Source organism: Chrysemys picta, chromosome 12 (genome assembly GCF_011386835.1).
Source record: "Chrysemys picta bellii isolate R12L10 chromosome 12, ASM1138683v2, whole genome shotgun sequence".
Classification (NCBI taxonomy): Eukaryota; Metazoa; Chordata; order Testudines; family Emydidae; genus Chrysemys; species Chrysemys picta.
The window spans coordinates 3,515,060-3,531,404 of record NC_088802.1 but is presented as its reverse complement, the minus strand read 5'-3'; the positions used below and the strand labels follow the sequence as shown (position 1 = coordinate 3,531,404).

The 16,345-nt window shown below is 50.4% G+C and overlaps 1 protein-coding gene across 2 annotated transcripts in view; it reads right to left on the bottom strand.

Moving 5' to 3' along the window:
* Positions 1-1,348: 1,348 nt before the first annotated feature.
* Positions 1,349-16,345, bottom strand: part of LOC101931660 (E3 ubiquitin-protein ligase TRIM39-like) — a 36,169-nt gene continuing 21,172 nt past the window's right edge. For both annotated transcript variants that reach the window (XM_065564117.1, XM_065564118.1), the window contains 5 exons: positions 14,230-14,312; positions 12,336-12,443; positions 6,748-6,926; positions 4,950-5,053; positions 1,349-3,500 (listed from right to left, as the gene is read on the bottom strand). In XM_065564117.1, the coding sequence (XP_065420189.1) occupies positions 3,371-3,500; positions 4,950-5,053; positions 6,748-6,926; positions 12,336-12,443; positions 14,230-14,312 (604 nt within the window). In that variant the 3' untranslated portion in view covers positions 1,349-3,370. The remainder of the gene's footprint in view (positions 3,501-4,949; positions 5,054-6,747; positions 6,927-12,335; positions 12,444-14,229; positions 14,313-16,345) is intronic.

The window sequence follows — 16,345 nt, the reverse complement described above, 5'->3', positions numbered from 1 at the left end:
GGGCTACCTTTTACCTCCCCACCACTATTCTGCCTTCGCCAAAGTGGGGCCAGGGTGGAACGCCTTGCTCCAGCAAAGCACATGCGAGTAACCCCACTGAAGTCACTGCTTGGGGCGTGGATTGTCAAAGGAGCCTTAGGGAGTTTGAAAAGCAATGGCAGTAACTCCCCGAGGCCCCATTGGAAGACCCAGTTTAAGTGCGTTGCTGGGATGGGGTGGTAGACAGGACCTTTCCGAAGAGATAACGACTTTTATCTTTTTCATCACCAGGGTTGAATCTGGGACTGGAGCTGGTTGGGAATTTTGGATGGGGATGATTTTTCAACACAATATCCCCGTTTCGCAAAAATCAAATGACCGCTCCCCAGGTGCAGGCAGAAAGTGAAACTGACAAAAGCCTGCCAGGGGGGCTGCTGTGGCGTTCTGTGCCCCGCCTTTCCCATTGCTCAGCTGCTGAAAAACTTCTGTTTTGATTCTCTCCATGTGTCTGTATATAATGCCTGCATCTGTGACTTTCACTCTATGCATCCGAAGAAGTGAGGTTTTTACTCACGAAAGCTTATGCCCAAATAAATCTGTTAGTCTTTAAGGTGCCACCAGACTCCTTGTTGTTTTTGTAGAGACAGACTAACACGGCTACCCCCTGATACTCTCCCCCCAGTGGATTTTTTTGGGGGGAAACCCTTTCTGTGAAAGTCTTCACATTTTTGTCTTTTTGTCCAATATGGGATGGACTTTTTTTTTTTAAATGTGAATTTTTCATGGGCAGGGATTCTGTCTAGCTCCATGTGGGAGCTTCAGAGCTAAGACCAGGAGCTGCTACAGCTGAGCTAAAGGGTCCATTCCCTGGCTGGCAGCTAGAGAACGCACATCCTAGATGCATTAGGCGTGGGATGTGTAATACACCCTGCCCAGCGGGTCACCTATTGTCATGACTGGGGCTTGGCCAGCCATGTCTAGTGGTCAGAGCAGAGGGCAGGAACAGCTCCGGTCAGAGCTGGAGTCAGGAACCAGGAGTCAGAGCCGGGGTCAGGATCCCAAGAGCAAGCCAAGAGGCAGGTCCATCACTACAACTGGCAAGGGAGTTCACCTCATCACACAAACACTTCCTAGAACCCCTCCTGCACTTAAACAGGGTCCCTGGACCAATCAGGGGCCACGAGGAAAGCTGTAAGTCTGGTCTTCTGAGGTGGGACTTCCTGTCTTCACAGGGTTTGTATGATAAGAAACATGACTCTCTCATGGCTGCCGGGCAGCAGCGCCGCTGATCCATGTTCTAGTCCCCACAGAACCTCCCGTCTAAGCACCATAATACACCACTGGCAGAGAGAGCCAGTTTATGCACCACTTCAGCCATGGGAAACATTATTTATTTATAATGAAAGCCTTGAACGGGAACAGCACAAATAGAAGCAAAGAAACAGAAAAATGTGTTGCCCCTTTGGCCTGAGCGGTTCGCCAGTATTCTTGGTCTTGTGAGCCTGGGTCTGTTAGGGGAAGAAATTGATACAAGTTCCCCCCACTAAGGTTATGGCTACACTACAGGACTTACAGCAGCACAGCTGTAGCCCTTCTAGTGCAGATGCTCTACGCTGACGGGAGAGGTCTCCCGTCGACTGAATTACTCCAGCTACTTGTTAGGTGAGTAACGGACAGTAACGTCTCGCTTAACGTTGTAGTTCTGTTCCTGCAAAATGCGACTTTAAGTGAAACGATGTTAAGTGAATCCAATTTCCCCATAAGAATTAATGTAAATGGGGGGGAGGGGGGTTAGGTTAGGTTCCAGGGAATTATCTTCACTAGACAAAAGACTATATTTTATATATATACACATACACACACATATACACAGTATAAGTTTTAAACAAACAAGTTAATACTGTACACAGCAATGATGATTGTGAAGCTTGGTTGAGGTGCTGGAGTCAGAGGGTGGGATATTTCCCAGGGAATGTCTTGCTGCTAAATGATGAACTAGCACTCGGCTGAGAACCTCAAGGGTTAACACGTTGTTAATGTAGCCTCACACTCTACAAGGCAGCACAAATGGACGGAGGAGACACAATAGACGCATGGCAGTGGCTTCAAATATTCCCTGCGAAACTGAACGTGATGATGAACCCAGGCTATCCCACTGGCGCGCACCACTCCCTCCACTTTCCAAAGTGCCAGGAGGTGCATGTGTGAGAGACACACACACACGGTGTGTGAGAGAGAGAGACGTGCATTGCCCCTTTAAGTACACTGACTCCACTCTAAGTACATTGCCTTTTTAAATAGATCAGCAAGTTGAGACAGCAGCTGCTGCCAGCAAGCTCCCTCTGTCCTGAGCCCTGTCGTGTTTCCCCCTTGCTCTGTGGAGATGGGGTACAGGAGCGGGGGAGGGGGACACTCTGACATCAGCACCCTCTTTCCTCCCCACCCCCACCCCTCCGCACAGCAAGCAGGAAGCTCCCGGGTGCAGCTCCAAGGCAGAGGGGAGAAGCAGCACATGGCAGTGGGGGGAGGGACAACTGAACTGCCCGGCAATCGATAGCCTGCTGGGTGGCTGCCACACAGGGAACTTCAGGGAGTGGGGAGCTGATAGGGGGGCTGCTGGTCCACGCTGGTTCCAAGCAGTAGCATAGCTAGTGGGGTGTAGGGGAAGCAGCTGCTTCCCCTCAGCACGTTTTCAAAAGGCGGCGTGCCTGCCGGCCGGCGCTGAACTCCTGCAGGCAAGGGAGGGCAGCACAGCCGGAGGAGCCATGGGGAGAGGGTGGCATGACTGGAGGAGTGAGGGGGGGGCGCAGCAGGGCGGCCCGCAGCGTGGCCGGCAGCCAATAGGGGGGCGGCGGGCGCAGCCGGAGGAGGCAAAGCGAGGGCGGGGCGCAGCATGGCGGCCGGCAGCGGCGGCTGGAGGAGCAAGGGGGCGCGTAGCAGGGCGGCCTGCAGCCAATGGGCCGGGGCAGCGGGTGCGGCTGGAGGAGGCAGAGCGAGGGGGGGGGGCACAGCAAGGCGGCCCGCACAGCGTGGCCGGCAGCCCCTGGCAGGAGGAGCAAGGGAGGGCGCATCATGATGGCCGGCAACCAATGGGGGCACGGAGCGGCCAGAGGAGGAGCCAAGGGGGTGTGGCCGGAGGAGGAGCCAAGGTGGGGGCGCCTTTTTTATGTTTGCTCCCCCTGCTCTTAGATCGTGGCTACACCACTGGTTGCAGGCCCCCATCAGCAAGCTCCAATGGGCTGCTCTTCCTGCAAGCAGTGGACAAAGCAGGCGGCTGCCAAACAATGTTATAAGGGAGCATTGCACAACTTTAAACGAGCCTGTCCCCTAATTGATCAGCAACGTAACAATGTTAACCGGGACAACGTTAAGTGAGGAGTTCGTGTAGTTCTCAAGTCATCTCTCTCTTCGCAAATTCATCAGGTTCACTACAGATCCAGTTCCTCTTTATGTAGCACCCCGAACTGCTGATGGTGTTTTTGTACATATAGACACATTCTCCTCCTTCTCCTATTTGAAACCTGCAAAAAAGTAAGAGCAATGAAGCTACAATCAGTCAGGGATCAGACCGTTCCTTCTCATCTCTGAGAACTCTGGAGAGGATGAAATTGACCCCTGTGTAGGAGGCCATTACAAGTAGAGTGTGAATAATAGATTTTTCAGTTCACTGGCGATTCTAAAAAAACGACGAAAAAAATAGTTCCAGGTTGACCTAGAAAATGACATTTTCAAAAATTTTGGAGAATCAAAACGTCGAAAAAGTTAGTTTGGGGTCAAAATGTTTTGTTTGACAAAACTAAAACACTTCATTTTGATTGTGACCATTTTAAAATGTTTGATTGTTTTTTAAATAAAATTAAAGGAAATTCCAAATCCAAAAAAAAAGGTGCGTCAAACAAACAAACAAACAAAAATATTTTGATTTTTTCAGGATTCTCTCTTTTTTTTTTTTTTTTAACCAAAACAATTTGATGAAACCAACATGAATTCACAAACCATTTCAGCGTAGCTGAATCTGCAATTCGGAAAAAAGTTTCACCTGAAAAATTTAATTTAGCAGTAATTACAAGACCTATCAACCACTTAAGTCTTTTCTGCCACCTCCCTGACGATGGAATTTCTCCTCTGGCATTAACATCTCCCCTGTTAGTTCTACCCTGTGGAGTCAGCACAGAATTTGAGTCCAAGTCCTAGTGAAAATATTGAATTATTACACAAGCAGACTAAGAACCAGTGATTATTTCCAGTAGATCTGTCTGTATTCAGACTTTTAGTTGTGTGGAACTTCTAATCCACATCTTGTCAGTGTGAATAGGCCAGTCCTCTGCTCCCAGAGCCCTGATTCGCTGGCAGGAAACCCTGCCTTATTCCCAGCTCTTCTCCTATTGGAGAAGGGACTCCCCAGACTGCTGCCGGGATACAGCAAGAGGAGAGTCTGGGAACAGTTTCTATTTATCAGTCGCGGGTCCATATCTACCCTTCCCCCTCGCATAGAATCAGAGCACCTCACACTCTTTAATGTATTGATCCTTACAACTCCCCTGCTTTTATCCCAGTTTTGCAGATGGTTCACAGGGAGGCTAAGAGACTTGATCAAGGTCATACAGGGAGTCTGTGGCAGAGCAAAGAATTAAGCCCAGGTCTCCTAGTGTCAGGTCAGCGCTGAAACCATTGAGCCATCCTTCCTGCTAAGGGAGCAGCTCTGGTCTCTGTGAGCCCACACGGCCTTTGAGAATCAGCCAGAGCCCAAAGGGAAGGAAATGCTCTGAGTGATGCTGAGGGGCACTTGGACTGTGCATTTGCCAATGAAGGTGCTGGAGTGATTTCCGGGGGAACTCCCAAGGACTGTAGGAGGGGTCTCCATCCATCCCACAGCAAGGGCTGGGAGTTTAGAACTGACCCACAAACAGGGGAGCCCCCACCTCAGCTGCCTGTGACCCAAGAGAGTGAATAGAAAGAAAATGACTCACAGGTCGTTGAATACTGAGCCATTGGGCCACTTCCAGGGCTGGCCCGGTTCCCTCCTCAGGCCAATCCAGGCATCAAGGTAGCCTTTGTGTCGCATCAAGAAATCCTGTTAAAGGGGAAATAGACGTTACATTGTTTGTTTTTTTAACATTGGTTTAAGCAAGACACGAGAAGTAATTCTTCCACTCTCAGGAGCACCGCCAGCTTTTTTGGCGCCCTAGGCGGCGGAAGGTCCCGCCCCCTTAATGCTGCCCCCGACAGGGGCGGCGGAAGGTCCCACCCCCAAATACCGCTGACGACCAGGGCGGCCGAAGATCCGGCCGCCGCGGTCGCGGCCCCCGAAATCGCAGTGCCCTAGGCGACCGCCTAGGTCGCCTAATGGGCAGTGCCGGCCCTGTCCACTCTACTCCGCGCTGATTAGGCCTCAACTGGAGTATTGTGTCCAGTTCTGGGCGCCACATTTCAGGAAAGATGTTGGACAAATTGGAGAAAGTCCAGAGAAGAGCAACAATAATGATTAAAGGTCTAGAAAACATGACCTATGAGGGAAAATTGAAAACATTGGGTTTGTGTAGTCTGGAGAAGAGAAGACTGAGAGGGGTCATGGTAACCATTTTCAAGTACATAAAAGGTTGTTACAAGGAGGAGGGAGAAAAATTGTTCTTAACCTCAGAGGATAGGACAAGAAGCAATGGGCTTAAATTGCAGCAAGGGAGGTTTAGGTTGGACATTAGGAAAAACTTCCTAACTATCAGGGTGGTTAAGCCCTGGAATAAATTGCCCATGGGGGTTGTTGAATCTCCATCATTGGGGGTTTTTAAGAGCAGGTCAGACAAACACAGATCAGGGATGGTCTAGATAATACTTAGTCCTGCCCTGAGCGCAGGGGATTGGACTAGATGACCTCTCGTGGTCCCTTCCAGTCCTATGAGTCTATGATGACAAACCAAACCCCTTGGACTCATCCTTCTCTCCCTACTCAGAGTCATAGGGCCGGATTCTCCCTGATGCTACGACAGGTCAGTGTAAAAGGGCCTCAGCATCACAGAGAACTCAGGCCCTAGATCCGAAAGGGACCATCAGATGATCTAGCCTGACCTCCTGCATCACAAGGACCAGAGGAGTCTACCCAGTGACTCCTGCATCCAGCCCCTAACTTATGGTTGAGCTAGAGTGTGTCATTCAGAAAGTCATCCACACTTGATTAAAAGACTGCAAGTGATGGAGAATCCACAACCTCCCTCCGGAAGCTGCTCCCCGGGTTAATTAACCACTGACAAAACGTTGTGTCTTTCTTCCAGGTTGAATTTATCTAGTTTTTGAACCTCTGGATCTTCCTCTTCCTTTACCTGCTAGGCTGTTCTAGTATCTGATATTCTCTCCCTGTGCAGGTAAGGCCAACGCTGAGCCCTTTTGAAAATCCTGCCCATATTCTCCCCGTGCCTCAGTTCCACATCTGTAAAATGGGGATAATCTTCTTCTTGTCTGTTTTGCATATTTAGAGTGTAAGATCATCAGCACAGGGACTGTCTTTCACTGTCCCTCTGTGCAGCGCCCGGCACAATGGGGCCCTGATCTCAGCTGGGGCAGGGACTGTCTCTCGCTGTGTGTCTGTGCAGCGCCCGGCACAACGGGGCCTGATCTCAGTTGAGGCTCACTGCTACAATGCAAATAAATATAATTTGTATTTTGCATTCAGAAATGGGTTCACTCTGTTTTGGAGGGTGCTATCCGTTTCTCCTGAGCTGAGATACTTTAATCGGTACCTACAATCATCATTTTTTTTTTTAATTTAATCACCTTTTCCTGTAGGGTGTCAAGCCAAGGCAAGGAGGCACCGTGGGAAGAGCAGGAATGTTGGCTTGAGGTCCAGTTTGCTTCATCCTCAGAGAAAAGGTAACATTTTCCTTGGTACCCGATCCACTTTTCAGGGCAGCAGGCGGCAGGGCTGTCAGGAGTGGTCAGATTGGCCTTTGACACTGAAAAGTAAAAAGGGGTAAGAGCATCTTTCTCCCACCCCACCTCTGGATCTGCTGGGAATCAGAGGGAAAAACCCTTCAGACACAGGCTCCAGAACGTCTGGTGGCTGCTGCAAGGGACTAAAAGCATCAGCAATAAAACAGGGTGAGATTTATAGAGAGAAACGATCCCCAAATCAAAGTCAAGCTCCTACTTGGAAACTAGGTCGTGTGATAGCATCCCCTGGGTCTATACAGCGAAAATGCCTATTTACCAGATTTATTCACAGACACAAGCTCTGGGTGTTACCTTCAGGGCAGGGGTGTTAAACAGCTTTCCCATTTAGAGCAGGACTTTCAAAACTGCTCAGCCCTGGGCTAATACTGCTCCCATGGAAGTCAAGTCAACCCCCCATGTATTGCTGTGACCTGCATGGCACAGTCAAATTCTGTAACAATCATTAAATAGTAATAAAAATACTAGTCCTTATATAGCTTTTTAAACCCGTAGATCTCAGAGTGCATTACAGAAGTGATCAGTATCATTATCCCCATTTTACAGATGGGGAAACTGAGGAACAGATAGGAGAGGTGACTTGACCAAGATCACCCAGTAGCCCAGTGGCAGAGCCAGCACTCTATTCACTAGACCACACTGCCTCCCCGTAGCCACTCAGCTTTCATCTTTTTAAAACTATCACTGTTAGCCTTCATGGTACCAAAATGAACCTTCAAATGTGACCCAAGTGTAATCAATGCAGCAACATCGGCCTGAGTTTATAGAGAGCCTGAGCCAGTAGAGCTGAGGGGAAAAGCTGCCACAACATTGCCTGAGTCTGCAGAGAGCCTGAGCCAATTGCTCTGAGAGGTGTCAGTTCATCTCATTGCAGTGTTCACTCTAAACCCTCATGAGGACATATTTAAACCCGCGTTAACTAGTTAACTGTTCTGTCATTTCAGCAGATAGAATGAGAATGGTGTGGGAGTGAAACCCCTGGGGCTCTTGATTAGAGAACTGCTGCAGGGGAGGAAATGCAGAGGGAAGAAAGGAGCAGAGAAATAACCACAGGGAAGGGGAAGGGAAACAGAAATGAGGATGGGAGAGGAAAAGCAACAAAGAGCAGGAATAGCAGCGTCCCAAAGAAGAGCAAGTTCCCCCACTCGGCGATGCTGAATGTGACAGTAAGTGACTGAATAAGCAATAAATAATGAGAATAATCAAGAGCTTAGTTAGCATAAAAAGGCCAGATTCCCCCTTGAGCTCTGTTCAAACCTACCACTGACATCATTAGGAAACTAGCTGTAGACCATCATTAAAATGGAATTTGGCCCTGTTCTCCCAATGAGTTTGACATCCCTGCTTTAAAACGCAGGCAGTGCCTACAATCAATCAGCAGGTGTCACCGTTGCCTTGCTACAAACATAAGATGCAAGAGGAGGTGTCATAACTATAAAGGGAAGAGTAGTACTATAAAATCCCTCCTGGCCAGAGGCACCAAAGAATTTGACCAGCAAAGTTATGCAGAACATAACCATAGACATTTCCAAGGGGGGGGGGGAGCGGGATGGGGCTGAAGAGGGGAGGGGGTGCAGATAAGGGGGGGAACAGGAATGTAGGAGGGGCAGGAGGGGGGGAAGGGGATGGGGGCGCTGAAGGGAGAATGGGGCAATGCAGGGAAATGAGGGGAAATGTATGGGGCGGATGGGAACAGGGCTGCAATAGAGGTAAACTGAGTGGGGGTCACCATGAAGGAAAGGGGGGATGAGGGGAGGCTGGGGGGAGACTGAGAGCAAGAGCAGACTGGCTGGGGAAGGGAGAGAAACAGAGAAGGAAGCGAGGAGAATGAGAGGGAGAGATACAAGGGCAGCTCCCCCACCCCATGGGGCAGGAGGGGGTGAGGGGCTGCCCCACCCAGCAGCCAGAGGGGAATTCTTTTATCACAAATATCCAGCCCTCGCAGACACACACACACACCCCTCCCTGCTGATACTCACACCTTCTTGTCAACTGTTTGAAATGGGCCACCTTGATTACACTGCTCCCAGTTTATTATTTTCAGACACACTTATGCTTGGGGGTCTGTCTGCTGAGTGCTCGGGGCTGCACGGCCCGGGCTGGCTCCCCCCGCCCCGCACACACCAGGGGCTGGCGGCAGCTTTCCCGGGCCCAGGGCGGGAATCGCAGACAGCTCTGCTGGGAGCAGCCTGGGGCCAAACCCTCCCCTGCAGCCCGGGTGTGATGGGGGGGGGGGGTCTCTCTCACCTCCCCTCCGAGCAGGGCCCCCCTGGGGCAGGGGCCAGGCCGGGAAGGGGCCCTAGCCAGGCTGGGGGCTCTGCCCTGGGAGAGGCTCCTGGGGAGCAGTGGGAAGGGCCCTGCTGGAGATTCCCTTCGCCCGGCTGCAGCCAGGGCTCCGGGCTCCCAGCATCAGCCGCCGGGGCTCGGGGAACTTGCCAGGAGCCTGGGAGACAGAGTCACCACAGTGAGTCACTTCCCGCTGCCGGGCCTGAGCCAGCTCCCCCCACCAGCTCCTCCCAGGTGCTAGCGATACAGCGGTACAACGCTGCCCCTGGAAATGTGCTGCCCCAAGCAGGTGCTTGCTTTGCTGGTGCCTAGAGCTGGTCCTGATCTGTGGGGGCGGCGGGGGGAGGCTTATTTTGTCTGTTCTGTGTCTGTCTGTTCGGGGTGCTTGCTGGAGATACATCAAGGAAGCAACAATCCAACTCCATTAGAATTACAGTAACTCCTCACTTAACACTGTAGTTCTGTTCCTGAAAAATGCAACTTTAAGCGAAATGATGTTAAGCGAATCCAATTTCCCCATAAGAATTAATGTAAATGGCGGGGTTAGGTTCCAGGAAAAAAAATTTCACCAGACAATAAACTATTGTTTATACACACACACACACACACACACACACACACACACAGTATACATTTTAAACAAACAAGTTAATACTGTTCACAGCGATGATGATTGTGAAGCTTGGTTAAGGTGGTGAAGTCAGAGGGTGGAAGAGGGTGGGATATTTCCCAGGGAATACCTTCCTGCTAAATCAGGGGTTCTCAAGCTTTTGTACTGGTGACTCCTTTCACATAGCAAACCTCTGAGTGCGACCCCCCCCCCATAAAAATTAAAAATACTTTTTTATATATTTAACACCATTATAAATGCTGGAGGCAAAGCAGGGTTTGGGGTGGAGGCTGACAGCTCGCGAACCCCCATGTAGTAACCTCATGACCCCCTTAGGGGTCCTGACCCCCAGTTTGAGACCCCCTGTGCTAAATGATGAACTAGCACTCGGCTGAGCCCTCAAGGGTTAAGACATTGTTGTCAATGTAACCCCACATTCTACAAGGCAGCAGGAATGGAGGGGAGGGGAGATAGCATAGCAGACAGAGACAAACATACACCTTGTGTGTGTGGGAGAGAGAGAGAGAGGGAGATGCACACTGCCTCTTTAAGTAAGCTGACCCACTCTTAAGTGCATTGTCTTTTTAAGTGGATCAGGAAGTTGAGACAGCAGCCACTGCCCCAGGCTCTCTGTATCTCTCTCCCTCCATGTCCCCACCCTGCTCTATATGGAGAAGAAGGGGTAAGCGGGGTGTAAGAGCAGGGGGGAGGAGGACACCCTGACATTAACCCTCCCCTCCCCCGCACAGCAAGCAGGAGTCTGGGGGAGCAGCTCCAAGGCAGAGGGCAGGAGCAGCACATGGCAGTGGGGGGAGGGACAGCTGCAATTGGTAGCCTGCTCGGCAGCTGCTGCACAGAGAACTTAGGGGAGCGGGGAGCTCATAGGGGGGCTGCTGGTCTACCCTGGTTCCAAGCCCCCACCAGCTAGCTGCAAAGGGCTGCTCTTCCTGCAAGCAGTGGACAAAGCAGGCGGCTGCCGAATGACCTTAGAAGGGAGCATTGCGCAACTTTAACCGAGCATGTTCCCTAATTGATCAGCAACGTAACAACGTAACCGGGACGACTTTAAGTGAGGAGTTACTGTAGTAAGTACTAGTAAGGGAATGTGTTAGTTTACTTTTATTTTGGCTTGTGATTTTCTCTGTGCTGAAAGGGAGGTGTATTACTGGTTTTCTTTTTGTAACTTTAAAGTTTTGCCCAGAGGGAAATCCTCTGTTTTTTTAATCTGACTGCCCTGTGAGATTATCTTCCATTCTCATTTTACAGAGGTGCTTCTTTTACCTTTTTTCTTTCTAATAAAGTTCTGTTTTTTTAAGAATCTGATTGGGTTTTTTAGTGTCCTAAAAAAACCCAAGGTTGGTCTGTGCTCATGTTGTTTATTCTCAAGCCTCCCCAGGAAAGGGGGTGTAGGGCTTGGGGGGATATTAGGAGGGAGTAAGAATGCCAAGGGGTCCTTTCCCTGAGTTTTGTCTAATCACTTGGTGCAGCGTTACCTAATACAAGGTACAAGGGAGAATGTGTGTCTTGGGGAGTTTTTAACCTAAGCTGGTAGAAATAAGCGTAGGGGGTCTTTCATGCAGGTCCCCACGTCTGTACCCCAGAGTTCAGAGTGGGGAGGGAACCCTGACAGGAGGACTTCATAGAGCAGGGGTGGGTAAACTTTTTGGCCCAAGGGCCACATCGGGGTTGCAAAACTGTATGGAGGGCTGGGTAGGGAAGGCTGTACCTCCCCAAACAGCCTGGCCCCTGCCCCTATCTGCCCCCTCCCACTTCCTGCCCCCTGACTTCCCCCCTCAGAACCTCCGCCCCAACCAACCGCCCCCTACTCCCTGTCCCCTGACTGCCCCCCAGGACCCCACCCCCTATCCAACACCCCCCCCGCTACTTGTCCCCTAACCGCCCCCCCGGGACCCGCTGCCCCTTATCCAACCCCCCCGCCCCCTTACCATGCCACTGAGAGTGGTAGGACAGGCTCATTGGAAAGCCTGGGAGGTGGGCGGGCGCAAGCCGTGTAGCCCGGCAGGAGCAGCGGGCCAGAGTGCTGGCAGCGTGGCGCACCGAGGCTGCGCAGGATGGGGGAAGGCGGGGGAGGGGCCGGGGGAAGCCTCCCCAGCTGGGAGCTCAGGGGCCAGGCAGGACGGTCCCGCGGGCTGGATGTGGCCCGCGAGCTGTCATTTGCCCACCTCTGTCACAGAGGTAGGGCAGACTGGATGAAGTGGGTGAAGTGGGTTTTAGCCCATGAAAGCTTATGCCCAAATAAATTTGTTAGTCTCTAAGGTTCCACAAGTACTCCTGTTCTTTTTGGATCAGACCAGGGGTCTATATTGCACTAACTGTGCATGTTTAACCCTTTGAGGCTCTGTTCTGGCTGGACTGGCAATAGAAGGAGCAGGAGGCCCCGCAGCAAGGCTGTGGCACTGTAACTGCAGCGGATGTGCGTGAAACCAGAGAGGACCGGGATGTCATTAGGACAGTTCTCGGTCGGAATGGAAAGCACAGAGCTGGGTTACACACTCACCTGACCAAGCAATCACTGCGGTAAGGAGAACTGCAAGTACTGTAGCTTCAACAGCAGCTACGATTTTCCATGCACCACGTCTCCTCACCTTGGAGTCAAACCAGTGACCTATCAAAGAACAAGCCATCAATACTATCACTGGGCTGCTCTACAGGTAAAGGTGGGTTACTGGGCATAGGAACATAGGACTTGTCAGACTGGATCAGACCATTGGGTCCATCTCGCCCGGTGTCCTGTCTCTGACCACGGCCGACACCAGCTGCTTCAGAGGAAAGGGCAAGAACCCTGCGGTAGGAGATATGAGACAACGTGCCCCCAGGGACAATTCCCTCCTGACCCCATTAGTTAAAGGCTGCCTTTAGCCCCGAAGCAAAAGACATGGACAAACCAGCCTAGTACAGTTAAGACGCCACCACCATGAAGCTTGACCCATTTCTAGAAGTCACCCTGCTTTGAAACTGGGACAGTCTCCCATCTCCCGTCGCAGAGGCAGAGTTCTGACCATTCCCCACCCACTTCAACCTTCTGTAGGACATCACTGTGGACTCAGGGGTCTTTAACCCACTCAGGATTTTCATGAGTGCCACTGGCCGGCCTAACCTCCTCCCAGATCTTCAGAGGTGGATCTGGGACGGGAAGGTTGCATAGCCTATAAGAGGACTGTGATCCAATGTCAGAGGAGATGGGGTCTGGGAGAAAGATTTTCAAAAGTCTGGATAATTCAGGTAACTGCTTGGGCTGGGAGTTCCAAAGTGCCTAAGGGAGTTAGAAGCACAAATCCCCTTTGAAAATCTCACCCTTGAGTTTGTGGATGCTTGTTAGAGCTGAACTCTGAGCTAACAGACGTTCTCCCATCCCTTGTGGTGCTGAGACACCCCTTGTGATCAGTGGCAGCAGCTGCAGTAGTGAGTGACTTTGGAAAGCACACAATGGATGCTGCCTGAGGGACAGAGCGATGCGACCTGAGCAGGAGGTGAGCTACAAAAACCCTGGTGATATAAAGGGACTTGGAGAGTTGAACTCTGCTAACTGGAAAGAGATTCAGGGCACATCAGAAGCTGGATTTCTAGCAGACTGCCAGGCTGATATAACAATCCAACAATGCGTGTTGCATTCCCCTCGAGCAGCTGGTCCACATAGAGGATAACAGCCTCCAACTGCTAAACACCTACAGAATTACAGCTGTAGCTAAGGTATTTGCAACCTATACTGTGGTGCTAAAGGTGCCAGGTTCTAAACCTTCTTGCCATGGGATTAGGCACTTGGAACTGGACTGTGTGGGCTGAGGGCTTCCCTGGTTGCAAACACAGGGGCTAGCAAGCCTGGGTGTGCTGGAAGCAGGAAACTTGGAGAAGTGCGAGTGACCCTGGGAGGAAGCAGAGAGACAGAGCTCTCTGCGCACAGAGCTTGCTGGAGGGGAAGACATGGGGATTTCTGAGCAAGGAGAAGGCCTCCTGCTGTTTGTTGCTACAGTGTTAAGGGAGACAGGACTGTGTGAGCCTTCTTTGTAAATAGACAAGATTAATTATCTCTAGCTTTTATCCTGTGCTGTACAAAGGAGGTCACGATCATTATATGATTTTATAGATGGGGAAACTGAGGAACAGAGTTTTGAAGTGACTTGTCCAAGGTCACCTGGCAGGCCAGTATAGGGTGATCAGACGTTCCGATTTTATTGGGACTGTCCCAATATTAGGGACTTTGTTTTCTATAAGACCCTGTTACCATTCACGCCCAGTCCCTTTTGTTCAGCCTGAAGGAGGGTGCTTGGCAAATCCACTGTCTTTAATGAGCTCTGTGATTGTCTTTGGATCAAAGACTCACTTGATGGGAGCCATTAGCAGCTTTCAGCATAACAATTTAGGACCAAAATACCCTGAAGATCATCCTTTACCTATGTCTCTCTCTGGCTCAATGTTTATGAAGTCAGTTAAATTATTCTGTCTGTCAGTAGGGATAGCTTCTTGCTTCTGACAGCTGTAGAGAAAAAAATATATTGATACATTCCAGTTATTTGTTATTGTGTGAGAGCTGGTGGAGAATTCCAATTTTGACAATAAAGTAAATGTGTGTGTGTGTGTGTGGGGGTGAATTGATGAAATTTTTGTTGTTTCCCCAATTTTTGATTAAATTTAGAGCTGGTCAAAATATTTTAAAAGTCTTGATTAAAAACTTTGCTTGGAATGTTGACACACACACACGCAAAAAAAGAGAGAAATCCCAAATCCTCCCCCGCCCCCCAACACACACACAAAATTTTTACCCGTTTTTTAACCAGCTCTATATTCTGTTTCATGCAGTCAATGCAAAGTATGTGGGATGCTGAAAAATTGTTCATTCCAAAAGGTTACGGCCAGTGTGTGTCCAACAAGACTCAGCAGTGCAGGGAAGGGACATAAGTAGACTTGGTCAAGTTTTCCTACTGAACAATTTGAAAATGCTGATTACACAAAATCAAAATGTTTCACACGACTGTTGATTTTGTCAAAATTTTCTATGGGAATGACTGACATTTTGCCTTTTGTTTACATTATAATATATTGCAGAATCACAGAAATGTAGGGGTGGAAGGAATCTCAAGAGGTCACGTAGTCCATCCCCTTGCACTGTGGCAGGACCAAGTAAACCTAGGCCATCCCTGATAGGCATTTGTCCAACCTGGTCTTAACCACCTCCAGTGACGGGGGTTCCACAACCTCCCTTGGAAGCCTGTTCCAGAGCTTCACTCCCCTGAGAGTTAGAAAAGAATTCATATGATGTTATATCCATGATAGAGTCTAAAAAAAAATGTTCTGACCTTACTGAAATGTTTCTGTTCAATAAGGTTGTTTTGATATTTCCAAAATGAAATCTCAGACATTTTCTTTCACAGTACATTTTTAAATTTCGACTTTTCATTCCAATTTGGAACAAAGACAAATTTTGAAATCTCAATTCTCCATGGTTTGGAAATTCCATACACCGTACCCCCACTAGAACGCGGGGTTTTGGATCCATGCGCGGTCCTGCGTTAACGCGGGGACCGCATTATAGCGGGGACCGCGTTACCATGGATTCCAATGAAGGTAATTAAATTTGGGATCCATGCGCGGTCCCGTGCTATAACCGAATTCGCGCTATAAAGACGCGTGCTCTAGCGAGGGTCAACAGAATTTCAACCGGCTTTAGACCTACGTTACTGAGCTAGAATAATGATGCTTCTCCACTCTGAAAAGTGATGCTGTAAAATTGGTCCTCTCTCACTCACACAGAGTCTGTTTCTGGGATGTACCAGAGTCAGAGCTGTTCACTTCAATGGCTAGAATAAATGTGTATTGCATCATACTCCTGCTAGCCCTACAGAATACAGTTCCACTAATGGACATGGAATGTCAATACTGATTATTATTATTCAGCTGTCTCTTTTGTGATGTATAGAGGTAAACAGGAAGACAAAGCTGGAACTCAAGCTATGTAGAAGACTTTGTTTGAGTCTATAGTTGTGGCTGTTTAATACATTCTTCCTATTGTGAGTCTATGCATCATGGCACAGAAGTACTGTTTAAGAGTAGGAGGGAGCAGGGCCGGCTTTAGGCCGATTCAGCCGATTCGGCTGAATTGGGCCCCGCGCCAAGAGGGCCCCACGCTGCAGCTCTCCACCCCGCCCTCAGCTCACTTCCCCCTCCTCCCCTCCCCTGAACGCCCTGCCCCCTCCCCTGCTTCCCACGAATCAGAGATTCGCGGGAAGTCTGAAAAGAAGCAGGGGCGGGCAGGCAGCACCAGGTAAGCTGGGGTAGTGGGGGCGCGAGAAGGGCTCCGGGGAGGCGCGGCCCGTTCCCACCGAGCACGCAGGCCCCAGCGGCTCTGGCCCCCGCGGCGCGGCTCCGGACCGGCCCCCGCAGCGCGGCTCCGGCCCGGCGCGGCCCCCGCGGCGCGGCTCGGGTCGGACCCAAGCCCGGCAACCCCGGCCGGAGCGTGGCTCGATTCCTGGGGGCGGGGCTTGCAGCAAGCCCCGCCCCCAGGAATCGGGC